We start from the raw sequence: 26,651 nt of genomic DNA on the forward strand, positions 1-26,651 counted from the left end.
CTTCATCAGCACCTTCAGGGATCTGCTGTCCTTGATCGCACTGCAAAGGGCTTATGTAGTTGATCTGAGAACATTCACGCTCATTCTGATGTCCCTGGGCATGGATCATTCATTCCTCAGTGCCTGTGTATGAAGGGGTGTGTGTGTGTGTGTGTGTGTGTGTGTGGGTGTGTGTGTGTGTGTAGAGAGAGAGAGACAGAGAGAGAGAGAGAGAGAGAGAGAGAGAGAGAGAGAGAGAGAGAGGAGAGAGAAGATGGGGAGAGTCAGAGAGAGTGAGCATCTCTGGCATAGACACAAAACTATTCTTCACCAGCCTTATAAAGGGGTGGAATGGGGCTCTGGATCGTTCAGCAAACATTTTGGGAAGGATTGTATCACCCTCTCTTGATGTTTATACCCAGTCTAGTGAATCAGTAATGAGGGGCAGCCTCAGCCCCTCTCCTTGTTTTATACCCCATGATACATATCCTCATGGCCAACATTGTGTCAGGCTGTGCAAATATATCATACCCTGAATTCTCTAGAGGCACTGGGAGTAGAGCATTCTTTGTACCATCCAAGCTGAGGTGGGGGCGCACTGGACAGTCGGTTCAAGCATAGGCAACAGCTAGGATTCTCTTTCATGCATCTGTGTTTGGATTCTGCTAAGTAAACTCACTGGCAAGGCAAACCAAAGCAAAAGCCACATCCATCTCTCTCTTATGAAAAGGAGCCATTCATACTCAGAAGCCCAACAGAGGATGCTCGTAGCAACAAAGCAGTTGTCTCTCTGGCTCTCAATACGTTTCTCCCTCTGGACAATTGTAACTGAAGGCTGTCGCCCTACTTAGGGACTGTCAGTACATTAAAATGTTTGCGGAGTCCTGCAACTCGATCAAGTACTCTGATGTGCAGCCTGGCACTCGCCTAAATCATTGATGCGCTCGTTCATGTGCCGGTGGCGCTTCACCGAGGCGGTGTAACGGTGAGCCACGTTTAGTGGGTTTGGATACAACACTGGAGCTGCACGCTGCTGCGCTGGGCCCTGGAAATGGGAAGGAGGACTGGGTAAGACTTAGTGCCATCTCTCAGGGGTCAGAGCCCAGAGGGCACTTTATCTTTGATGCAATATAATGCGTGCCCTACAGGAAATACGAGCTCAGGGCTAGGATAGCACAAGACAATCATCCTCTCTGTTCTCAGGAACAAGTTGAACGGAGCAAAGCTATCACAGATGCCTCCGATATTCTAATAATTGATGACCATTAGTATTTTCGTAGGGATTGGTTAACGTCACACCATTTGCTTTCATGTTTGCTAGGTCAGGTCTCTCTTCTTACATAGACTCCCTCCCTTACAGTCCCTGGAAAACAAGCCACTGGCTGGGAAGGTGCCATCCGATTTCAGCCTGCTAATCGGCTTTTCCGAAAACTTTAAGCATAGACTCACAGAGCCCTTAATGAGAAAGCTCATTAAAAAGCCATCTAAAATGGTGAGACAAATTACATGCACAACGCAGCCCACTCTTTTCCTCTTGGTTTCCTTTGCTCCCTCCCAGACTGTGGCGTTAAAAGGACAAGGTGAAGTAAGCCATCGGGTGGAAAAAAAGACCCTGCCACTCCAAACAAGCCATCTCTACCTCGATGCTTTGATGACATTTTTCTTGCATCGCTGCAGCGCTAAAATGTTACCCAAACAGCAGGAAACCCATGTCTGTGTAATGATGGCCTTGGTAAAGCCTTTGATTGTGTGTACTTGGGTGGAACTTGAGCTTGTAATTTGGCAAGTGCACACATTGTCTGCGATGGAACCTCGCTCTAGAAAGCTTGTTTATCCCAGGGAAATCAAAGTTTCCTTTTCCTTGCAGGGTAGGGGGCATCTCTGGGAATGTTACTTCAGGAGGGTAGTAGACAGTATATCTTCATGGCTAATCCTGTGAACTGTCTTCTTAAATCATTCCCTAACACGTTCATCTGTGAGGAAACCTAAGGCTAACTGGGAGTTTCATGAGCTAATCTAGGCTTCCTGTCTCCTGGCTCGAAAGGAAGTGATGGCGGTGCTGTCCATTGGGAGGAAGAGATGGGAGGTGGGTCTTTCTCTCTTTTCTTTTTTGTTTTCTTTCCTTTTCCTCTCTTATCCTGGGGAGTGTGGAAGGAAGGCTACACAAATACTAAACCTTCCACGTCTGGTAAATGAGCCACGCGTTTGTGGAAAAGGAAACCCTCCGCGATATCGTGCCCCTTGACTTACAAGTGTTTTAGTGAATTTAGAATAAAATTCTTGTAGCCTTGTTGTGTTTGGTGCTGAGGCTGATAGTCAGAGAAAACCAAATTAGCTACACCCTCCAATTGCTTGACTCTGGAGAATTTGCCAAACACCTCTAAGTTTAGCATCTGCCATGTCCCAGGCACAGAGCCAGGCACTCAGAAGGCAGAACCTGAGAAGTCAGCACCTCTATGCTGAAGTTCTTCATGCTTCATTCAGAGCGAAGAGACCTTAGAACGTCATAAAACCAGATGCTAAGTGCTTTATGGACTCCACCTAGCGGGTCACATGAGAGCAGGGGGCCAGGCTAGAGTGTGTCTTTAAGGTTGAGGAGGAGGGTGAGAAGTCACAGGTGGCGAGACCAAGTTAGGAAGCAGGGCCTGGAATCAGAAGCTGCAATAGGATTTTGAGGAACAAGAATTCCCTTAAGGAAAGGGAGAGACAGGCGACAGGCAGGTGTGCAGATGTGGTTAAAAGCATTGAGGTGGCAGAGGAGACTCAGAAAACAGGACGGGAACAGGATGAGGAGAACAAGCAGAGGACTGGCTTCAGAAACTGTAACAAGCCAGCCCTGATAGAGATTGACAAGTGTCTGAGACTGGGACAACAGGTCACTGGGGACAGTGGCACTTGGGCTTGGTGCACAATGGGATGGGTGGATGGAAGGGAAGCTAATAAACTTATCTGAAAAGTTTAGTGGACTCAGCTGTGAGGGGCTGACTGATTCGTACGGCGGGATAAGGAATGAGGTAAGAACCCCCCCACTCCTCGAGCTCCCTCCGCCTCCTCGTGTATGACTTAATTATGTAGGTAGTCATATGCCACGTGGAAGGAGGCAGTGGAGAGGGAAGAGTTAACTTGCAAGGGCAAGGTGGGATTAATGGGGTTAATTCCTACCCCACAGAATCTGAGGATTATGTGAGGTTCCTGTCGTGAGGCCTTTCTTAAAGATAGTCATACCTGTGAAGTATGATTATCCTGCTGTTGAAATAACAGGCCCTCTGCGCCCTCACAAGGCATGTGAGCTGGCTTATCGCTCAGCAGCCGAGATAGGCAATTCGCAGCCTGGCTAGCCTGTGTGTGTGTGTGTGTGTGTGTGTGTGTGTGTGTGTGTGTGTGTGTGTGTGTGTGTGTGTGTGCTGTTTTCCATTTCCTCCAGCCACACTTCAGGCCCTGGAGCCCACGAACCGCTTTAGCCCTCCTTGACATTTCTTCCTGCCAAACAACACAACTCACCCGTTCCCCTGGGTCACAACAGGATGCCGGAGCTTGATAAGCAAGAAGCGATTAAGGGGGAGGGCAGGAGGCTCCCCGTTGTTGTTAGGAAGTGGGATTAACATCTAGACCTCCTGGGAACTCTGCTTTCCCGGTTTATTAACTCTTTTTTTAAATCACGGAACTGGAGAGCCTCGAGGGCCACGGAGTGGGCTGTCCTCGGGTGAGCCACCCGCCCATCTCTATTTAGGAACTGTAAGTCCCACCGGGGCAGGGTTTTGTCTGTTTTGCTCCGTGTTGCATTCCCAGGACCTAGCGTCTGTCTGGCACATGGCGGTATTTAATAAATACGTGTTAAGCGAATCAATTCATCCGTTTATGTTTCCATTGATTTGAAAGAAAAGGCGGGTGTGCTATAGGCCGTGAAGATTTTTTGTAGAGAGTGATAAAGAGCAATCAACATGATTTTAGAAAGCTCCGTGTCAGGCATCTGGCATACGTGGTATCTGTGATCCCAGTCATTTTATAAATGGGGAGACTGAGATCCAGGAAGAAGTCATTTGGTTGAGAACGTGGGGCTGGAAAGTGACTGAGCTGGAGCTCTTCACGGCTTGACTCTAAAGCTTCCGCTCTTTTTTTTTTTTTTTTTTTTTCCAGAGCTGGGGACCGAACCAAGGGCCTTGCGCTTGCTAGGCAAGCGCTCTACCACTGAGCTATATCCCCAACCCCGCTTCCGCTCTTTCTGTCTCAACCCCATCTTTCCCTGTTCGTTGGCTCAAACCAGAACTGGACCACCTTGAACTTACCATATTCTCCTGTGTGCCATACTTTACCTAGGACAATGCTGGCTGTGCCTTCTGGCTGGTTAACACAGTTAAAAAAAAGTCTATGAGGCAGGGGTGGGCTAATCTTCCTTTGTGATCCCACAACCCTCATTGTACCCCTCTATCACAGAACAAAGCGCAAAGGATGGGCTGTGCTCCACTTCGTTAGGTGGAGAGACTTTTTTTTTTTTTTTTGAGGCAGGGTTTCTCTGTCTCGGAACTCAATCTGTAGACTCGGCTGGCCTTGAACTCACACCAGCTAGATGGTGAGATTCTTAAGGGTAGAGAGTGTGTCTTCTTAGTGACAACTCCTTGTTGAACATCCCTGTTTATTTGCTTACCTGAGTTAATCCTCACAACCTCTATCTAAGGAACCATACTTAAGCCTGCTTTTACCTATGAGGAAGTGGAAGTTTTGAGAATTTAAACAATTTCCCCAAGATTACAATGAGGAAGTAGCTAAACCAGGAACCAAATGCAGGTGTGAGAAATTCCAAAGCCCAAACTCCTTTCCCGTCACTGCGCTATTCTTGGAATTATCTGTGTTGCTCACAGCTCGGCAGTGCAGATAAAGCAATGCACGCCGACCCGAGCACAGAGACTGGAGAACTAATGGAGGTTTGTACAAAGGTTTTTCTTTGTGTGGGGGGGGTGGGCGTTGGGAGGAGAGGATTTCTCCCCCCCGACCCCCGGGGGAAGGTGGGAACTAAAAAGTTTACATAATATTTCTAGGATGTTTGGGGATTTGTTCCCCAGTTCCACAATGATGGTTTAAGGTGGGAAATAGCTGTTTTCGTCAAATACTGGGGTTCGGTTTTAGTGCCATACCTGGGTCACCCCTGCTTCTGAGTGGTTCCATCTAGATGCCAAGAACTTAGCCCAAAGGCCTGCTGGTACCCGCTGAAGTAACAACTTGTAACCGGGCAACCCAGTCAGAACATTGTTTCCTTAATCACATTGTGCATCCCTGGGTGTGTGTGAACACTGCTTTACATAGTCACAGTTTTAAGTCTTTCACAGTACACTTTTGAATGAAACCAGTGCGTTTTCAAGCTCATGGCTATTGGAACAGGAAAGTATCTCCTAATTATATGCTAGCATTTTTTTTTTTTTCCTGCTCTTCTCCTTTAACTGCAGGCGTCCCTGGAGGCTGCTTTCACTATATCCTTTTCTTTGGGGGAATTATTCTCTTTTCTGGGCCTGAGAGACTGTAAAATTCCTATAAAACCAAGCTTAAAACTCCCAGCGAAGCCTGGGTTTACAATGCATTGTATAATACCTTCTTTGTCTACTCCAAAGGGCATTTGGGGGGAAGCGCAGTGGGTGGCTGGAGACTGTTAGGGGGTCTCTGGCAGCAGGCAATTAGGACGATGCTGAACTGCTCCATTTCCTAGATGTGTGGCCTTGGGCAAGTTCCTTAACCCTCTTCAGCCTATATTCCGGATCCATAAAAGAGTGGGAAAAAATAGTATGCTACTATTCTGATATACAGAACCGCCGTGAGGGCTAATGAAACCGTGCAAAAGCTCGTAGAAACTGCTCTGCTCAGAGAAACCAACAATTGCTCATTCTAATGCTAATCATCATGACTCTCACTATTGATAATGAAGCTGTTTGGGTGACAGTGCTTTAAAACTTATGAAGCACCATGAGGAAGTGAAGTAAGGATGATGGTGATGATGGTGGCGGTGGCGGCAGTGGTGATGATGTAGATGATGATACGTGGAGAAATGAGATTCACCTAGCATGATAGAAAGAGTAGCAGACAGGAAATCTGATCTTAATGCTGTTCCTACCACAACCCAGCAATGTGACTTTGAGCTAGATCCCTACCTACTCTGTTTCTTACAAAGGTGGCAGTTTGATGCCCCCTTTTTGTTGTCATTCTATTTGGAGAGACTGCCTGGTTATATATCCCTGGCTATCCGGGTTAGCCTTGAACTCCTGCCTGTGCCTCCCAAGTACTGGGATTGATGATAAGATTGCCCAGAATTCCATCTCAGATCAGAAACCCTGATTCTGTGGGTGTCGGAGAAATAACTTGCATAGCCAACCTTAGATTACTCCTGGGATGGAGAAGTAGTTACCGGCCACTACACGGATCAACGGCTAAAGCATCTCTGGAGCAGAAGATAAAAGCTAACTCTACTGCAGTGATAGGTAGTGATGTTCAGGGGGGATTGCTGAGGAGGCAAACCCTTCCTACACATCTTGGGGATTTTGGAGGATGTCACACAATGACAACTGATAACTACAGTAACTGATCTACATGAAGACCAAATTATGCCCAGTAGCCACAAACTCAGGTAAGAAAGCATGTGCAAGAGCCCTTAAAATGGGGCCAGAAGGATGATGGTTCAGCAGTTAAGAGCACTTACTGCTCGTCCAGAAGTCCATTCACAGCCACCACAGGGTTCACGACTGCCTGGAACTCCAGTTCTAGGGCATCTGACTCCTTCTTCTGGTCTCCGTGGTTTCCTGCACATGAACTTATGAATGAACACACACATGCGCGCGCGCGCACACACACACACACACACACACACACACACACAAAACAGATGGGTAGGTAGGTAGATAGATAGATGGATAGGTAGATAGATAGGTAGGTAGATAGATGGATAGATGGATAGGTGGATAAATGGATATATAGATAGATGAATAGATAGGTAAATAGATAAATAGATAGATGGATACATAGATGGATAGGTAGATAGATGAATAGATGATAGATAGATAGATAGATAGATAGATAGATAGATAGATAGATAGATGGATACATAGATAGATGGAGAGGTAGATAGATAGATGGATCAATGGATAGACGTATGATAGATAAACCTTTGGGATTTGTGGCTTCAGTTGCGTAGGGCCAGCAGCTCTCCTATACAGCTGGTAGAGCTCCTTGCTCCCCACCGCCTTGCATTCACTGAGTACTTGCTATGTGCTAGACGCGGAGGTAAATTTGGAGGCAACAGCAACAGCCGTTCCTCTTAAGCCGTGTTATTGGATAGTGCATTTTTACTCTGGAGGATTCTTGTACATTCCCAGCCTCGTCCTAGGCTGAGCTTTTATACTGTTTTCACTCTTCTGTGAAAACAGAGAGGTTTGTGTATCAGGCTTTGGCTTGCTTCTTCACCCCCCAGCCCTCCAGCAGCTTCTGGATGTTAAATATTATCTCTCTATGTGGTTTGCACCAGAAGGAAGACTCATCTGTTACTCTTTTACTTCCCTAATGAGCCTCAAGCTGGTTCAAGCTGGTTTAGAGGGCAGTGATCGATCTCCTGCCTCCTTTAGAGAGGACTGATTGTTCAGATTTAGCTGCTTGATGTTAATCTCCTGCAGGACTTACCTTTTATTCTTCTTGTTTCTTCTTGCCACCTCACTCCCAAATAAAACTAAATAACCAGGGCAACAAGAAACAATAGCCGTAGACAGCAAGGTGTGGTGGCAATGCCTGATGGCCAGGCTAGCTGTTTTTCTTGCTACTATGGTAACTATTAAACACCCTGTCACATCTTTTGACTGCTCTCTGTAAATGTCAAACTTACTTTACATATAAGTGCTCAAACCACCTCAGTTACCTAAAATATTTTCAACACTTTTCATGATTCTCTCTCTTTTTAAAAAGGATTTATTTATTTTATTTATTTGAGTACACTGTAGCTAGCTGTCTTCAGACACACCAGAAGAGGGCATCAGATCCCATTACAGATGGTCGTGAGCCACCATGTGGTTGCTGGGAATTGAACTCAGGTCTTCTGGAAGAGCAGTCCATGTTCTTAACTGCTCTTAACTGCTGAGCCATCTCTCCAGCTTTCAAGATTCTTCTTAAATAGATTTTTACTATTTTTTCTTTTTCAGATTTTTTTTTTTATAAATGTTAAATGCAGTATTGAAAGATTTCCTTCTTTACACTCCTTGATCTTCATATTCTCTGAGAATGGCAGAATATTGTGAAAGCAATAATAGCACATTTTTCTGCGGCCAGAGAGGCATCTTGGTGAGTAAGAGTGCTTGCTGTACAAGCAGGAGGACCAGGGTTCAATCCCAACACCCTCCTCAAAAGCTAGAAGTGGTCGTGTGCATGACTCCATCCCCAGAACTGTGTGTGTGTTTGGGGCAGGGGTGTTGAAGACAGGAGAATTCCTGGGGCTTGCTTAATGCCAGCCTCGCTCCAGGTCCAGTGAGAGACCCTATCCTGAAGGAAAAAGGCAGAGAATGGAGAGCAGCACAACCAACAGCCTCCTGTGGTCTCTGTGTGAGTATAGACATGTTCGCCCTTATACATAAATGAACTTATACCACACATACATTGCTGGCCCATATGCTTGCACATGAAAAACTTTCCATAACAGCACTTAATTACAAATAAAAAGATTTAATACCTAGAATTATTTCCAATTATCTGGAAGATTAATACTAGATAACTGAGTTCTCATTCAATAATTTATTAGATACATTATCTATTAAATACTGAAAAGTGTCATGCATTATACAGATTCTGAAAATGAAACAAGATTAAGAAATGGTTGCTAGGCCTGGTGGTGGATACCTTTACTCCCAACACTCTGGAGGTACCAATTGGAGCTCTTCTAAGTTCGAGGCCAGCCTGGTCTACATAGCAATAACAATTAATACTCAGAACAATCTTCACTAAGTACTTCATAAAGTAGAGATTTATTGTTGTTGACTTTCCTGGCAACCAGGAACCCCCTCCCGCACCCCCGTGCTATGGCTCGAACTCAGGGCCTCACAGGCTAGGCTGGTGCTCTACTCTGGAGTTACACTACAGGCCTAAGAATGACCATTTGGTGGCGACATGGGTTTCTCCACTATTCCTGTCTTTCCTTTTTTTCACATGGCCGAGGATCGAACCCAGGGCCTCTAGTTTACTAGGTGAGCACCATAGCACAGAGCTACATCTCCAGGTCCTGAGTTCCTCTTACATGCTTGGTGTATATGCAGTTTACAAAGGGCTTTCATGCCTGTCTCATCGGAAGCAGGGGTCTTTAAAAATCACCCCGCATTGTAGACATTGCTTCCCTTCAGTTGTGTGTATGTGGAGCTAAAAATTCCCAGCGGGTGTTATTATGAAGACAGTGCCTACTGCACACCTGAGGGGGTCATTTGCTCTTGGGTTCCTCAGCTGTCAAAGCCTCCTAGGTCATGAACTCAGAAATGCATCCTTACTTCATGTTTGCTCTACAGTGTCCCTTCATTAGTGGCTGTTTGTCCCTCCTGCTCAATGCCTTCTCTTTATGGAAGAGTTAATCGAGGGTAAGAACCATTAGGGAGGTAGTCAAAGAGACAGTAGAACTGGATTTCAACCTGGGACCTGTACTCTGTGACCGGATGTCTTCTAAAGACACTATGCAGTTATTAAATGCTATTTATCCAATGATACACCCTTCCATTCTTCCCAGCATAGCACGAGCCTCACATACATAGCTGGTGCATATTCACTGCTGTTTTAAATAGGTCAAATATATCTATGTGTGCTAACGTGTGTGTGTGTGTGTGTGTGTGTGTGTGTGTGTGTGCATGGTACATGTGTCATGAGGTCAGCATTTGGAGGTTAAGGGACAATTTTGGGGAATAGATTCTCTCTTTCTACTGTGTGGGTTCTGGAAATTGAATTTAGTTTGTCAGGCTTGGTAGCAAGCACCCTTACCTTCTCAGTCATCTTGCCAACTCCTGAGCAATTTTATATAATATGTCATATGGACAATAGACCTGTGCAACTAGGGATTATGTAGTCACTGGATCACATTTATTAAGTGTCAGCCCTAACGCAGGCAGGCCTGTGGAATATGAGAATCATCAAGTTTTGGCCTGACTTTTTTTCATTAACTAATATTTTAAGACAGGGTTTCTCTGTGTAGTCCTGGCCAGCCAGGAACTGGTTATATAGACCAGGCTGACCTTAACTTTATAGGGATTCACCTATTTTTTTTTTTCCTTCTGAGTGATGGGATTAAAGGCATGTGTCATCATGTTAATTTATTTTTATTTTTATCAGAGACAGGGTCTACTATGTCGCTCTGGTTGACTCGAATGTTCAGTTTTCTTGCCTCTGTCTCCTGGGTCCTGGAATTACAGACGTGTGCCCAGCTGGCTTGTATTTAATTGGACATTCTCTTCGGATTTGCTTAGGATCAGTTAACACCAAACCATTAGTAACAGTTTAGTTTTTTTTTTTTAATCATAATTAATCCTGTGTGAGAAAATTAGTAGCAAGAAAACTGTAGCAAGATGTTCAAATGTAGACATCAAAGGATTCACCTATGCATTTAGGACTCCTTTCTTAGAGAGAACCTCAGACTTACTACTGAAATGTTGCCAAACAGATTTAACAGTCTTCCAGACACACCCTGTAGTCCCAGCGCTCATGAAACAGAGGCAGGAAGATCACATGTTCTAGGGCTAGCCTGGTCAACCCAGTGAGCTCTAGGTCAGTGAGAGCTACGTGGTGAGACACTGTCTCAGAAGACTCTGTCTTAATCTGGGGCAATCAAATCATTTTCCTCATGCTTCTCTTTTGCTTTCTAGAACCAAAGAAGGGCTCAAGGATTGTATATCCCGTGATCTAGCCCTAGAAGCAGGGTGGGGCTGACAGTCCCCAGCACAGACAGACTGAGCTCCGCCTGCCTGTCGGGTTAAGGGTTCAGAGCTGGAGCGTCCTCGGACGCCTTTCCGCTCTCCCCTGGGCTCTTCCTGCCACCCGCTGGCCACGCCCTTCGCCGACATCCTCTGGTCATGGCGGCGCGGCTGTGTGCGCGGTGCCTCCCTCCGGCGTGGCTCTGCAGGTGCAAGCCCGACTGTTCCCCAAGTTCTCCGGCACAGGCCCCGGGGTACGCCCGAGCAAACCAGCTCCCTTTTCTTTGTTGCAGGCAAGCCGGGCAGGGTCAAAGCCGGCACTACCGAGCTGCAGTCTGCACCGAGTTGAAGCAGCCCCTGACCATTCAAGAGGTGGCTCCTCGCCCTATCGGGCCACAGGAGGTAGGGTGACAAGCTTGACCCCGGGATGCCTCCTTGTATAGTTCAGAACCTCTGCCTTTCTTAGCCAAGCACTGCTTCCTGCTTCAATCAAGATCCTAGTTCCCAAGCCTAGGGCGAGACCCAGAGACTGGAGCGCACCCATTTTAGGCTGGAAGGTCAAGCCCTTTCAAGGTTCATGGAAAGGCCAGAAGCATTAAGGAAGCCCTCCCTCAAAACTCAAGTATGGGCCTCTTTAGAAAGCTCCAGAGACGTTGCCTTAGAAACAGCATCTGATTTACACACGACTTTGCATAACAATACAGATAAAAGGACCCTTATTCTTTGCTTAGCCCCCTTCAGTGTCAGTATCAAGTTATCTGCGGTTACCTCTCCCTTAGGCCATTGCCCCGTCCCACTCTATCTCTTGAGAATACATGCGGGGGGGGGGGGGGGGGGGGACACCTCTGGTGTCCTGCAGTAATTTGGGATGGGATTCTTTTGTGGCTTATGCCAGGAAATGTGAAAGTCAACTTGCCTTTTGCCTGTTGACTACTCTGGTGACAGTGTGTGACACGTGTAGTACAGACCGAGAATTTGAAACTGGGTGGAGTAGGCAAGAGTATCTTGATGTTAGGAATCGCTCATGAAATCGCTCATGAATGACAGACAGAGATGCAGCTACAGCCTAAAGGTCACCCGAATGGGGCCTGTGGTTAAAACAGATTTTTGGAAGAGCACCTGATCGCAGCCACTCAGGTTCTCCCATCTCGAGTCATTCATTTCTGGGAAATCGGTGCTGTTTTGAGGACACCAGGTCATCCAGGCTGGCCTTGAACTTACGATCTTCTCACATCAAGTCTCCAGAGTGCAAAAATGTCTCACCACTCTTGCCTAAGTTGGTTCTTAAACCAAGATGGGGTGACTTGAGGACAGTGGACATGCTATCCACCAGGCAATAACTACTCCAGGTTTTGGATGCTGAGGGCTCCAACATTTTGCTTTTTGTATTGTAAGGGGTGAGCTCGTGCAAGCTGTATTTATGTTATTTTTATGGGCCTTTAAATCACCTGGAGTTTGGAATGGGCCCCAGCATGTGGCACATACTTAAAGAACTGAGAAATGAATGATTCTGATAGATTAGAAAATGGCTTCTCACCAACCTTCCACCGCTATACTAACCTTAAACAAGTAAAGAACATTGACTTGGTATTCCCACTGGCATCTTTTAGGATTCCACCCCTTGCTGGGATGTGTTCTCTGTTGAGCACCACAGTCATCTGGGCCTGTTCAGACAGATTGCCGAGCCTCGCCTTCCCATGTCTGATTCAGTATGGCCTGTGGCCTGAACGTTTGAATTTCTTACCTTTTTTTTTTTTTTAAAGACAAGAGTCTCGTTATGTATCCCCAGCTGGCTTGGAACTCACAGAAACCTGCTCTTCTCTGTCTTCTCAGTGTTGTCATGAAGGCGTATGCCTCCATACATGGGGAAGTTTGAGTTTCTAACCAAATCCCAGAGGATGCCAGTGATGGTCCAGGACCAACCAGCTTTTGAAACTCACTGGCTCCTTAAAATGTCTAGAGCAGTGGTTCTCAGCCTATGTGTTGTGACCCCTCTGGGGGGTTGAATGACCCTTTCACAGGGGTCCCATATCAGATTTCCTGCATATCAAGCATTTACATTATGATTCATAATAATAACAAATTACGATTATGAAGTAGCAATGAAAATAATTTTATGGTGGGGGAGGTCACCACAACATGAGGAACTGTATGAAAGGGTCGCAGCGTGAGGGGGGTTGGGAACCCTGCTCTAGAGAAACTACTGGCCCTGTGGTTGCAATTCTTCCTCAGTGATGGCTTTGCCAAGAGCACAGAAGACAGGGATCTAGGCTCTCTTCCTGGATCCCAGCTACTCAAGTTACAAGCATAGTTGCCCTTGCTTAGATAATGCCCCGACACCCTGCTTAGTGACTGACAGTCTGTTGTTCCCAGCGTGGAGCCAAGATCCTCAGTTCAGACCTACAAATCTCAGTGTAGTGTAGGGCTCTCACTCCTTGTCTGTCTCCTCTTCCTGCCCCAGGCTTGCTCGGTTTCCTTTTGTCCCTCATGCAGGGCATCTGCACCCACCTTTGCTTTTGTCCATGCCAAGCTCTCACCTCCTAGTTTGAGTCATTAACACTTGGCTTTTACGAGTACAAGGGTTACTTTCCTGGTTTTCTTGGCATTCCTCAAGAGCTCACATACCCTCATCATGTGCTTTCTCCTGTCTTTAAGACTTTATGTTGAAGGAATCTTAGAAAGGACTAGAAGAGCTTGAAGGGGCTCGAGACCCCGTATGAACAACAATGCCAACCAACCAGAGCTTCCAGGGACTAAGCCACTACCTAAAGACTATACATGGACTGACCCTGGACTCTGACCTCATAGGTAGCAATGAATAGCCTAGTAAGAGCACCAGTGGAAGGGGAAGCCCTGGGTCCTGCTAAGACTGAACCCCCAGTGAACTAGACTGTTGGGGGGAGGGCGGCAATGGGGGAGGATGGGGAGGGGAACACCCATAGAGAAGGGGAGGGGTAGGGGTTAGGGAGATGTTGGCCTGGAAACTGGGAAAGGGAATAACAATCGAAATGTAAATAAGAAATACTCAATTTAATAAAGATGAAAAAAAGATTAAAAAAAAAGACTTTTTGGAAAAAAAAAGACTTTATGTTGGGTTATAATTTAACACATATGAGGCAAGCATGGTGGTTCAGGTTTATAATTCTAAGAGACCGCAAGGGAAGATTTCAAGTTTGAAGCTAGCCTGGGCTACATAGTGAGTTTGAGGCCAGCCTGGGCTACATAGAGAGATTCTGATTCAACAACATATGGCTTTTTTTTTTTTAAAGCTTCATTATTATTTAGTTGGTGCCTTTTCTGTTGTACTTACAGGTCCATAAAGGTAGAAACTTAGTCCATTTCACCTTCTGATAATCTGACTCATGGTTCATTTTTCTGGCATATGGTTGTCATTCACTCAGTAGCCCTTTTAAAATGAATTATTGTAGAGTGAACATTGTCTCTAGGGTGTATACTTCTATGTTTTGTTGTGCTGTGTTTCTTATGCAGGTCAGAGTCGATGTTCATTTCTGTGGCATTAACTTTGCTGATAATTTGGTCTGTCGTGGTCAGTATCAGGAAAAGCCTCCTCTTCCCTTTACACCTGGTGAGTATGGGGGACCAAGGGACTACCTCAGGAAGAGAAGAATTCTGAGGTCTCCAGAGCCACGTGCGTCTTCTCAGTCACTACTCCTCACTCTCTGCCAGGCTCGACCAGTGAGGTTTCCGTTATTTATGTCTTCATCATCGTTACAGTAACTACCTCATGACCTTCCCGTGCAGGCCTGTTTTGTCCCCAGTTTAGCATTGTACCATCCATAGATGATGCTCAGTGGTCTGGTTTGATTTTCTGTTGCTGGGATAAATAAACTACACTGACCTAAATCAACTTGAGAAAGAAAGGGTTTGTTTGACCCAAGCAGAAACTGTGGAGGACCGAGGCTTGCTCTTGGGCTTGTGTTCAGCTATCCTTCTACTGCCCAGGGCCCTGTGCCCGGAGATGGTGCCACTCCCAGTGGGCTGGACCCTTCTACATCAATGAGCAATCAAGAACACACCCCACAGACATGCCCACAGGCCAATCTGACCGAGGCAACCCCATAATTGACACTCCCTCAGATACTTCTGGGCTGTGTCACGTTGACAGCCAGTGCTAAGAGGACATTCACTAACTACTTTAAAATGAATAGATGGGCAACTGTTTACACAGTGTTGTGTTCTCCAGAATTCTTTTCTGTTAACCCTCGTCAGTCCTTTCCCTTCTCAGTGTTGCCTCAGTGTCAGCTTTTCTCCGAAGGATCTCAAACATGCTTGCAGCTACTATCTGTAGCCTCATCAGCACAGACCTTAAGAAGCTCAATGCAGAAGGTCCAAAGGGAAGAGGAGGAAGGAAAACATTTAGACATGTCTTAGCAGCCCACTGTCTGAATTTTATTGTGCTCTGTCTAGTTACTTTTGGACCATTTTTGGTTTCTCGAGGACAGGATTTCTCTGTGTAGTCCTGACTGTCCTAGAACTCACTCTGTAGACCAGGCTGACTTCAAACTCACAGAGATCCACCCACTTCTGCCTCCCAAGTGCTAGGATTAAAGGCATGAGCCATCCCCCAACCCCCAGCTACTTTTAGACCTTTAGTACCTGGATGAATGACTGATTTTTGTTGTTGAAGTTTATTTAAGGAGATTTAAGTAGAGCTTAGTGTGTTTATAGTACATGAATATTTTATAGGGATAAATATAAAGATTATAGTGATTGCGTGATTGCAACATAGCTGTCATGCTTGAGGTTTTTGGTTGTGTGTTAATACTAGGACCCAGTTCCCTTTGTTTGTGTTTGCTGAAAGAATAGACCAGCAGATGATGTCACAATTAAGTTATTCCCCTGGCAGAGCAAGTAGGAAATGTATAGCTATTATGGTCATAAATTTCAGAGGTGGATGAAGAAAGGGCAGATGATAGTAATGCATCCTGTTGAGCTGAGCACTGTCTGCAAAAACTCAGGTCATGTCCTTGAGAACCTCCTCACAGTTCAGCAAAGGACACATGGCAACAGATAAATATAATCTGGTGATCATGGTAGTTAGGGTTGTATGGAAGCCCAGTGGCCCAGTGGCCCAGTGGTCAGGATCAAAAGTACCTGTGTGCCAGCAAGTCTATGTACACATTCTTGAAATGATCTAGGTCAAGAGTGGGACAACCATAACTTATATGTTGTGATCATGAAATCTTATGCTCATTTTGCTGGTTTTTTTTAGCACCACCTTTTACACTTAGTTAAAATGATGGGCACCGAAAATGTTAACAGCTCCCAAAAGTGGAGGTGGCCTGCCAGTCATGTTTCCTATGTACAGGTTGCCAGGTTCCAAAGATAACCTACATTTCTTTTTTTTTTTTTTTTTTTTTTTTTTGAGCTGAGGACTGAACCCAGGGCCTTGCGCTTGCTAGGCAAGTGCTCTACCACTGAGCTAAATCCCCAACCCCTCTTTTTGATTTTTAAAAAGATTTATTTATTTTATGTCTTTGAGTACACTGTAGCTGTCTTCAGTGGCATTGGATCCCATTACAGATGGCTGTGAGCCACCATGTGGTTGCTGGGAATTGAACTCAGGACCTCTTGAAGAGCAGTCAGTGCTCTCAACCACTACCCAGTTTTTGTTTTGTTTTGTTTGTTTGTTTGAGATGGTTTTCTCTGTGTATCCCTTGCCATTCTGGAACTAGCTCTGTAGACCAGGCTGGCCTTGAGGGCTGAGATGAAAGATGTGTGCCACCACAGCCTGGTTGGTAACCTAATCTTTGAATGTTTTAGGAATGGAGTTTTCTGGGGTTGTCTTAGAGGCAGGAGCAGATGTCAGCACCGTGAAAAAGGTAAATTGGTTAAAACCCCAGAATGTGTGTGTAGCTGAGAGAGATGTGCTAATCTCCTTTATACCCAGAAAGTCTAGCTTCTCCTGGCTTTTGCCATGTGACCAAATCAGAAGAGAAAGAGTGAATTCTGAGTGAGGAGATGGGGGGGTCTTGGAAGTTTCTGACCTCATTAAACTCTTCATGATGAATATAAGATAATACTTGGTCTTCAGTTACTGAAAAGATAAAGGACTATTAAGTTTGAATCTCAAGTGAAAGTAAGTAGTCACAGGACTTCTGATTCCTACTATCTTTTCCTCCCTTGGCTTGCTTGTTGTAAAAAATGTGCTTATGTTGGCTTGGTAGCTTGTTGGCAGTATTGAGAGAATTGCTGATTTGGTTATAAACTCCAAGTGAGTTCTGATTAGATATTAAGGCCAAGCTGCGTCTTATGGGTCAGAGATGTGTGTTTCGGGATGCAAGGCCATGCATGCATTTGAACATACGTTCTCTTCCCTCCAGGGAGATCGTGTTATTGGAGTGAGTAACTTCCACTCGATGGCCGAACAATGCATCACTGACCAGAAGGTATCTCCGACTCTCGGCACTGATGGACACAGAGACATTTCTTTTTCTCCTCTGTTCTTTCTAGTTGCCTTCTTCCAAACACCGTCCTCTCCTCCTTTTGCGTTTGTTTCATTTCACCGTGTTTCTTGACCAAGCAGGTTTTTATTTTTCCTTCCAATGCTAAACTTCTTGACAGCCTTTGCACGAGAGTTTTGTTTGTGTAGAGTGGTTTTCTTTTTCTTCGTTGGCCATCCATTTGGACCATGTTTAGTGAGTTATGGTTTAGCACACTGGATATCATGGACTTACTTTCCTATAAAGCTTGTAGAAATGGTCTGTGCTGGGGTGAGCAGGATGTGAATGGTGCCCCCTAGTGGGACATGTTATACGGATGGATCCGACTTTCCTGGGATAAGTTTTACATAATACACAACTCACCTGTGACAGCATGGTAACCCAGAGTCTATTCTCCATCAATTAACTCCTCTTTGAGCAGATGCCAGCCTTATGGGTTTGAAGTCTGACACACCCAGGTCCTAAACCCTACCTTGGCTCTCTTGGTCCTGACTTGTATTCTTTAATAGGGTGATGATAGATGTTTGCTTCCCATTGCAAACCACTCACTCAATCAAATCATCAGGTTTGCTGGGCAGCCTGTGTAACTAGCTACACGTATTTACCGCCAATCGCTGTTATTTCTTTGTACAGACCCTGTGGCGGATTCCAGAAAACGTCTCTTTGCAAGATGCTGCGGTCCTACCAGTATCTTATGGCACAGCTATTTTGGCTGTAGATCATCGGGCCCGTATCCAGCCTGGGTAAGGACTACATAGGAGCAGAGGATTAGGTGGCATTTTTTTTTTGTCTGATATTAGAAATGTCTGACAGGACCTTGCCTGAAGCCCAGCACCATGGTTAACTTGGTGTTCCTAGCATTTGGAAAGAGAGGCAGGAGGATCAGGAACCCAAGGCCATCCTTGGCAAATAGTGAGTTAGATGTCAGTCTGAGCTACAGGAGCCAAAAACAAACCACAAACAAGAGCATACCCCTCTCCCTCTCCCCTCCCCCTGCCCTTGCCTCTTCCCCTCCCCCTCCCTCCCTCCCTCCCCCTCTCCCCTCCCCCTCCCCTCTTCCTCTTCCCCTCCCCTCCTCCCTCTCCCTCCTCCTCCCCCTCCCTTTCCTCTTCTCCTCTCTCCCCTTCCCCATCTCCCTCTTTCTTTTTTTTTTTTTTTCTTTTCTTTTTTTCGGAGCTGGGGACCGAACCCAGGGCCTTGCGCTTGCTAGGCAAGCGCTCTACCACTGAGCTAAATCCCCAACCCCTATCTCCCTCTTTCTTTCTTGTTCTTTTCTCTTGCCTTGCCCTGTGCAAGTTCCTTTAAGTTGAGGAAAGGTACCTTTGGATACTGGAGACTGAGTATATTAGGCCATCCTTTTTGCCTCTGAATTGTAGAACTTGGAATATGAATTTGGAAAAGCAGTTCTCTTGAATCTGACCACTTTGGGGATAGGAATACTTCGAGTTTACAGACTTGGTTTATTTTTATTTTATTTTATTTTACTTTTTGAGACAGGGTCTGGCTATGTAGCCAGGCTGACCTGAGACACCACATACAGCCCAGTTTAACTTCAAACTTAAGAGCTTCATTCTTAGCCTTGCGAATGCTGGGATTATAGGCAGGTACCATCCTTCCTAGGTGGAGGTTGGTTTATTTAAACTGGTGCCCCATGGGCTTACCAGAGACTTACCATATATGTTTCTGTGAGGCTTGGTTGGTTGTACCAAATAGGATTGTTTGTTTGTTTACTTTTTATTTGAGATGGTGTTTCTCTGTGTAACCCTGGCTATATATTGAACTCACAGAGATCTGCCTGTCTCTGCTTCCTAAGTGCTGGGATTAAAGGCGTGTGTTACCACCTCCTGACTATGGATGTTTTAAACTTAAAAGTTCTGAAATCTTCCCTGTACTTGGGAAACTGGCTCTCGATCTGTTCAGAGAGCTGGCTTTCAGAGTTCTTCCCCACTGGTAGGGTCATTTGAACAGTGGCTATTCCAGGATTACCACCTTCTTAAATCAGGCAGTGTTGAGTATGAGAGTGGCTATGGGTGAAATTTCTGAAGCATGCATTGGTATGCTTGCCCAGATGAACTGTTGCTACTGCCTTGAAAGAGAGGCTATCTAGACAGCTTAAGAGTCCTTTTTTCCTTGGAAGGCTCCAGAACTGGACTAGATTAGCCCTGATCTGGAAGTCATATGCATGTCCCACCCCTCAAGCCTGGAGAACTGATTTACGTGAAGGTTTGAATGAAAGAGTCGCTTGTGTTCTTGCTGTCAGACATACTTAGTCTGTGTCCCTGGAATCTTAACCCTGGGTGAGCTTTGAAGGTTTCTGCAGTAACGTTTATCTTCCCTTGGCACAGAGAGACTGTTTTAGTGACAGCAGCTGCCGGAGCCACAGGCCTCGCAGTGATAGACGTGGCGACAAACGTATTCTGTGCCAAGGTATTTGACTGTAGACTCTCCGTTAAAAACTAACTCCAGTGTTTAGGCATAAAATATATGGATTCACTCATCGTGTATCATGGGAAGGGCATTGGGGGCATACAACACTTAGAGTGTCGTCTTGCAGCCTGCCTGCTTTCCTGCTAAACAGAGACCTTACAGGGGGTGGCTTGGCTCTTCAGGTACTGGAATCTGGCAAGGGCTGCCTCCTCACCTTGGCCTCTGCACATGGTCTTTTCTCTACCTCCATGCTCTGATTTAGATTTAAACTCATGTCTCCGTTTCAGGTCTCTCTGTCCTCAGGCTAGGTCAGTCTCCTCTACCTACATTTTACATGTGATCTCATAACACCACATGCTTCTCCATCTCAGTGCCTCACTGTGCGATTGCTCCTTATTTGGGCCACCACTGTGGGTCAATGTCTCCCCCTCTTTGCTCCTCACAAAGGCAAGGGGAATGTCTACATGGCTCATGACTAGTGCCAGGGGCTGCCATGGTACCTGGAACATAGTATATACTATTCAGATACTTTCTGAATCAATGATGAGTGATGAATAAATGAATGGAAGGTAAGCCAAGTCTTTGCAGGTCAAAGGGGTGGGGGCATCTCTGGGACTGCAGGGGTCAGAGAAAAACTCTGAGGAAGAGCATCTTATGAGTCAGAGGACGACCTTAAAGGTACAGGAGGGAGGTTCACATCCCAGCTCTGCTTCCAGTTAGAGCATCCGTTGCCTTATTTGTAAAATGTGGCTTCTGTAGAGCTGCTGGGAATATTGAGATTCTATGTGCGATGTGCCTATCAGAGGTATGGCGTGTCAGTACGTGTCTCTAACAAGTCCCGCTATTGTTAGACACTGAGTGGGAAGAAGCGAAGTTAACTTTCAGAGTTGCCGTTTATTGAGGCTGAGCACACAGGCGGACAAGGAGAGCTGTTTTGGCCACATTGAGTGCAGAGTTCCTGTGGTGCATTAGGCTGGGATGGAGAGACAGCACCTAGAAGTAGAAGTTGTTGATTGTCCTTTCTTCTCTCACCTCAGTCTCCTTGGTGAAGGAGATGTGAGGTTTGAGAACGACTTCGGGGACTACCAGGTTTCTTGTGGAATATTAACACATTTCATGTGATCAGGAAGGGTTTCTTTTTAGCTCTCAGGGAGAGAGATCACAGTTAGTCTTCACGTCTAGTTAGCATTTTTGAAAGGAGATAAAAATCATACTATTTATTTAGTTCTCAGAGATTAAATAGAAAAATTTGCTTCAATTCGGATGTTAAGATTCATCTGAGCTAAAACTTCTTTTGAAGCAAAAAGTCTTTTAAGTATAAGTCAACAAAAAATAAAAGTTAAAAATATCTCCATGCCCCCTGCACGGCAAAGGTCATTTGGTCACACCTGCTCGGCACGGTGTTGCCTGCTGCTTCCGGAGTGCTTTTGAAGCAATTATCTTAACTTTACCCCCACTCCGCCCCTGGGAGATGAGTCCTCTAAGTGTTTATTGCCTGGACTTCACAGATCAGGAAAGTGAAGCTCCAGGAGAGAAAGTAATTCATGCAGGTCTTGCTGGGATCTGGTGACATTGGGTCAGATAGTTGGTCCTTGTCTGTTGTTTGCTCGCCATGGCCCTCTGTGGGAATAGCCTCCATCCAGTACGCTATGCTGTGCTAAGCGGTGCACTAGCGAGCGTTTGAAAGTAGCTTTCAGCTCCAAGTTGTTATGGGTGAGTTGAAGTCTTTTATGGGTACTGATGTTCTTCAGGATAGGAATACATTTTAAAAAAAAAATTCCAAAGAGTTTATTTAATAACCAATTAACAGAGAAGCAAGTATGTCTAACTCAAGGAGAGTTTAGCCATCACTTGTACACAGCCATGCTGAAATGAGTTTACAAATAGTTGAAAATGGTCAGAAGGATGGGGTAATAGTAACGAGACTGCATCTTACTCCATTGCCTAGGCCACCTTCAGACTCTTGGATCCCCCACTCCGGCCTTGTAGACAGATGGATTTACAGGCATATACCACTGTGACTGGCTCAGCACTGCATTCTTATGGGTCAGACTCTTTTTTTTTTCTTTAGTATATATGAGTACATTGTAGCTGTCTTTGGATATACCAGAATCTCTTATAGATGGTTGTGAGCCACCATGTGGTTGCTGGGAATTGAACTCAGGACCTCTGGAAGAGCAGTCAGTGCTCTTAATCTCTGAGCCGTCTCTCCAGCCCTGGGTCAGACTCTTGTGCAGTGCAGGTGGAATATCCCTAATCCAAACATCTCTACTTTGCAGTACTTAAATTTCAAAGTCTTTTGAGTGCTGTGAGGATAGATAGTTCCACACCTGTGCTTGTGAGACAGGTTGTAGTAAAAACGCAGGCATGGCTTAGCAGGCATAACTTAGTGGTAGAGCAGTTAATTGGTTGGCACGTGCAAGGCCCTGGGTTCAGTTCTCAGCACCATAAAAAGCAAACAAACAACAAACAAACAAAATGAAAAAGAAAGAAAATTAAGCTTCTGTATCTCCAGGGTGGTATGTAATATACTCCTGTTACATAAGCATGAGAAGGCTGGGGAAGAACAGGAAGCTAGGGGCCAGCCTGCACTGCATAGCAATATCCTGTCCCAAAGAAGCCATGCAAGGGACCCTCCTCAAAACAACAAGAAAAGGCCCTCAACTAACAGTCAAACCAAAATCGCCTTCGGCTACGCGAGTGCAGGTTTGTGGTGGGTGTTCTTACTGACAAGGCGACTCTAGATGATGCTTCAGTGCTGACAGCTTTGGAACTTTCTAGATCCTGAACTTGCCACACGTCTGTGTCATATGCCTTTGGCCTGAGACATGGTTTTCCCCCAAGGAGGACAGAGGAGAAAAGTCAGACACGTGCTTTGGAGTAAGGCGATACTGCTGGCTTTGAGAGCTATTCTGCCACCTACTACTTGGGAGATCCTGGCTCAGTTGCTTCCTCTCCCTGAGTCTGTACCTCTGCACTAATGGAGTGGCAGTTACTCTGCCTTCCCTGTGATGTTCCTCTGATGCTTAAATCGGATGAGTGATTGCATATGTCTGACAAGAGCTGCAACTTATCTGACACCACCCCCACCTCCCAGGAAGTTCGTATTCAGTGTTCCACATGTTCCATTTCACTTTAGAAGGACTTTTTTTTGACGGACGAGGTAGCCGAGACCCAGGGCCACTCTCTGGCTATGCAGAGGTTAAGTGTATGGAGTCTGGGTTAAGGGAGCCTCGACTGCGTGGTCTCCCTTGTACAGTTTACTTAACTTTAGTTGCCACAGTGGGATGCAACGGGTGAGTAGAAGAGCCGGGCTTTGACCCCGGGTCTATCTGACTTCAGGAATTTCCCCCTAGCCTGTGCCCACTCTCTGGGAAACCTTTCCTGATCTTTAAGATCTAGACCGGATCTCTCTGGTTCCTGCTTGTGGAGCCTGTCTCCTTGCCTGCCATACTCATCTTGCTTTCTTGACTCCAAGTGTGATGTCCAGCTTGTGTCCTTACTGTGTGGCTCATGGTGGGGTGCTCATTACATGGTAGAAAACTTCCATTGCTTTCTAACTGTGCGCTTCAGAACTTAGGGTACACGGAGGGGGTGTCGGGATCAAGGCCAACGCTTGGGCAGGAAGAGCTCCTGGAGAGACGCTTTTGCTGGAGTCTAGTTTGGTGGGATGTGCCCCTCCTACCACACGATTTGGTTCATTGGGAACCTTCTGTCTTCACTCAGGTCATAGCTGCAGCTGGGAGCGACGAGAAATGCAAGCTGGCGATGCAGAGGGGAGCACAGTCCGGCGTGAACTACAGCCAGGGCAGCCTGAAGGATGCAGTGAAGAAGCTGGTGGGCAGCAGTGGGGTGAATGTGGCCATTGACATGGTGGGAGGAGATGTCTTCCTGGACTCTCTCCGCAGGTGCGTGTGCTGCTCTGTCCAGAATGGTTAGAGCCGGGGCTCCACAGAACCTTCCTACAGCTCTGACTCCCAGCTTGGTTTCTCTCAGTCTTTGCAGCTCACGTCTCCTGTAGGCATCAGCGTCAACGAGAATAGCTGAGTGGGTGGGTGACAAGGAACAGAAGCAGAGAAAATCAGGAAATGCTTAAATATAGTAAAAACAAAATATCCAACTGGAAAATATTCAAAAAATGACTCCAGACTCTCTAGTTGGCAACACTGGAGACTTTAGAAATCATCCATGTGTTAAATCTAGCTCTCTGGCCCTCCACTAGGCTGCATTAAATATATGGGGGTGTGGGGTCCCGGGGAGATCATTGTTCAGATGCTAGAGTGGCTGAGGTGGTAGTTCCTCATTCCCCAGCTGATTATGCACCAAGCTACAAGCTTATTTGATGGCGCTGGTCCTGCAGTAGCTGTGTGCTTCCTTGGTTTGTCTGATTAACTCTGTGTCACTGGAGACTTGGTGGGACTGTTCTACCTTACCAGTCTCTATTTCCCCCAGGGTGTCTGGTGTGCTCTGCAAGCCTCATTCCCACCTGTTCTTTCCCCCCTCCCCTTTTCCTCTCCTCCTGGGTTTCTTAAGACAGGGTATTTGCTATGCTGTTTTGAAGCTCACTCTGTAGCTAAGGCTGGCCTTGAACTCCTGATCCCGCTGCCTCTGAGTGCTGAGTTTGTAAGCACACATGAGTCTCTACACCTGGCCTGCTTTCATTTTTCGCATCTGCACATTGTAATTTATCTCAATTTGAAGAAGAAAAACCAGAGCAGCAAGAGCTGCCTACCCACAGAAGGAATCCAGTCAGCACTGGGTAGAATCCAGAAGGAATCCCTGAGCGGGGAGGAGGAGTGTGGTATCACTCAGGATGCTGGTCCTACGCTCAGAGAAGACACAGAGGAGGAAACGGAGAACGAGTGGACCTACTCTCGATCCTTCCATCTTGCCTTCTGGTTTTGTAAACAGCTTCTCATTTCCTTTCTGAAGAAGAAAAACAAAACCCCAAAACCCTGAGAGGAACAACTATGCACACCTCTTCTGTCAAAGCCCCATGCAAAGGCATTGTTTCTGACCCACGTGTGCCGTGCTCTCTGGAACTTTTCACAATGGGCTGCCGAAACCTCTGGAGGTTTTGTAGATTATTCAGAATTCTCAAAAGAAATCCCATGCCTTAAGGAGTCCTAAAGTGTCCTTGTTTCCATCATCTGCCTTATTTTTGCTGCCTAAGTTCCAAATCTTCAAGCTGACTTGTCTTGACATACAGCCCATGGAGTGACATTGGTTGATACCCAATATCCTTCCACTTTTGAAGAGTCAGCCTTGATTCTAAAGCATCCTGTCCCAAAGGACACTTCTGTGACAATGGGTGACAGGATTTCTTCCCTTGCAGAGGCTGAATACCATTCCATATGTGTGTGTGTGTGTGTGTGTGTGTGTGTGTGTGTGTGTGTGTGAGAGAGAGAGAGAGAGAGAGAGAGAGAGAGAGAGAGAGAGAGAGAGTTTATCCTTTCATCTGATGAGGACTCTGGGCTTGTTTTTACCTTTTGGCTATTTGGAAGTGATGCTGTCATGGACAGAGATGTGCATAGAGAGCTCATGGTGTGTTTTCTGTTCTCTCAAATATACCAGGAATATTTTTTTAATGAATATATTTTTATATTTTTGAGGAAAATTCATACTGTTCTCCATAATAGTAAGCCCCCCACTTTGAAATATATCCTACCTACAAAGCATGATGATCTTAATTTCTCCACATATTTACTATTAAGTGTTTTCTTTCTTTTTTACTATAATAGCCATCTTGATGGATATAATCACCTATTTCTCTCTCTCTCTCTCTCTCTCTCTCTCTCTCTGATGTATGTGTATGCATGTACACATTGGGGGCTGTGTACTTGCCCGTGTTGCTTGTGTGGAGGCCAGAGGTTGAGATTGGGTCTCTTCCTCTGTTGCTCTCCACCTGATTCTTTTGGGCACAGGGTCTCTCACTGAACCCAGAAGTCACCATGTCACCACCTCAGCCTGGCTGCCTAGGGGCCCTGTTATCAGTGCTGGGACTATGGGTGCACACCGCCACGCTTGACCTTTTGTATGAGTGCTGGGGATGGGAATGCAGGTTCTTAGGCTTGCACTTTACAGGCTGAGCCATCCTCCCAGCCCTGTCTGTTGCTTCCCGTAACCTTTCTGTTTCCTCCTGGTCCTCAGCCTGGCGTGGGAGGGCAGGATTGTGGTGTTGGGATTCGCCGGAGGAAACATCGCATCCGTGCCCAGCAACCTGTTGCTCCTGAAGAACATCTCTGCCATGGGCCTGTACTGGGGTCGCTACCAACACCAGGACTTTGCAGTGTTTTCCAAGAGCATGTCCACAGCCCTGCAGTACTGCCAGCAAGGGCTCATCCACCCACACACTGGTGCTGTCTTCAAGCTGGAGAAGGTGAGACAACACTTAAGGAATGTGTCAAATCTGGCAGCCTTATCTCTGAGACCCGTAAACCCTCCTTTTATGGACTGAAAAGGTCAACATGCTATCCCGCGTGCTGGGACGCACATGCTAAGTGGAGTGTCACAGGCTTCCGTGTGTCCCGACTCCTGCCATTCTCCTGGCTTTCAGTATGGATGCAGGATTAAGCTGAATTTGAGGGCTCTGTCAATCACTGGTGACTCAGATGGAGGGAAGTTACAGTGCTTTAGAAAATCATTTACAAGTGTTGACTTGAACCTTGAACTTTTCAACACAGAGTCCCAAGAAGGAAGCTCTTGACCTGACCTTTGGTTTTTTCAAATATAGATGTCTCAAAGTATAGCCTGATGAGCTCGGCTCAGTACTGTGACCAGAACATGAATTGTGCTGGGCCTTAGAAGACATGAATCCATCCGTTAGTCACCGTAGTTAATTCTGGTGGTTATTCACTCCCTGTTTTCGTCCCCCACA

General features: G+C 46.0%; 1 protein-coding gene across 12 annotated transcripts in view; it reads left to right on the forward strand.

Moving 5' to 3' along the window:
- Positions 1 to 2,838: 2,838 nt before the first annotated feature.
- Cryzl2 (crystallin zeta like 2) overlaps positions 2,839 to 26,651 on the forward strand; it is a 64,112-nt gene continuing 40,299 nt past the window's right edge. Inside the window, exons 1-9 of one of the 12 annotated variants that reach the window (XM_039090474.2) lie at positions 2,875 to 2,993; positions 11,177 to 11,285; positions 14,373 to 14,469; positions 16,668 to 16,726; positions 17,228 to 17,293; positions 17,981 to 18,090; positions 19,693 to 19,774; positions 23,501 to 23,682; positions 25,925 to 26,153. In XM_039090474.2, coding sequence (XP_038946402.1) covers positions 2,989 to 2,993; positions 11,177 to 11,285; positions 14,373 to 14,469; positions 16,668 to 16,726; positions 17,228 to 17,293; positions 17,981 to 18,090; positions 19,693 to 19,774; positions 23,501 to 23,682; positions 25,925 to 26,153 — 939 coding nt within the window. In that variant the 5' untranslated portion in view covers positions 2,875 to 2,988. Of the gene's footprint in view, positions 2,994 to 4,844; positions 4,902 to 8,147; positions 8,287 to 10,835; positions 11,093 to 11,176; positions 11,286 to 14,372; positions 14,470 to 16,667; positions 16,727 to 17,227; positions 17,294 to 17,980; positions 18,091 to 19,692; positions 19,775 to 23,500; positions 23,683 to 25,924; positions 26,154 to 26,651 lie in introns of those variants that run through there. The other 11 variants (XR_005492221.2, NM_001401440.1, XM_039090478.2 and 8 more) reach the window with 11 other exon arrangements.

Source organism: Rattus norvegicus, chromosome 13 (assembly GCF_036323735.1).
Source record: "Rattus norvegicus strain BN/NHsdMcwi chromosome 13, GRCr8, whole genome shotgun sequence".
In the NCBI taxonomy this organism is placed as follows: domain Eukaryota; kingdom Metazoa; phylum Chordata; class Mammalia; order Rodentia; family Muridae; genus Rattus; species Rattus norvegicus.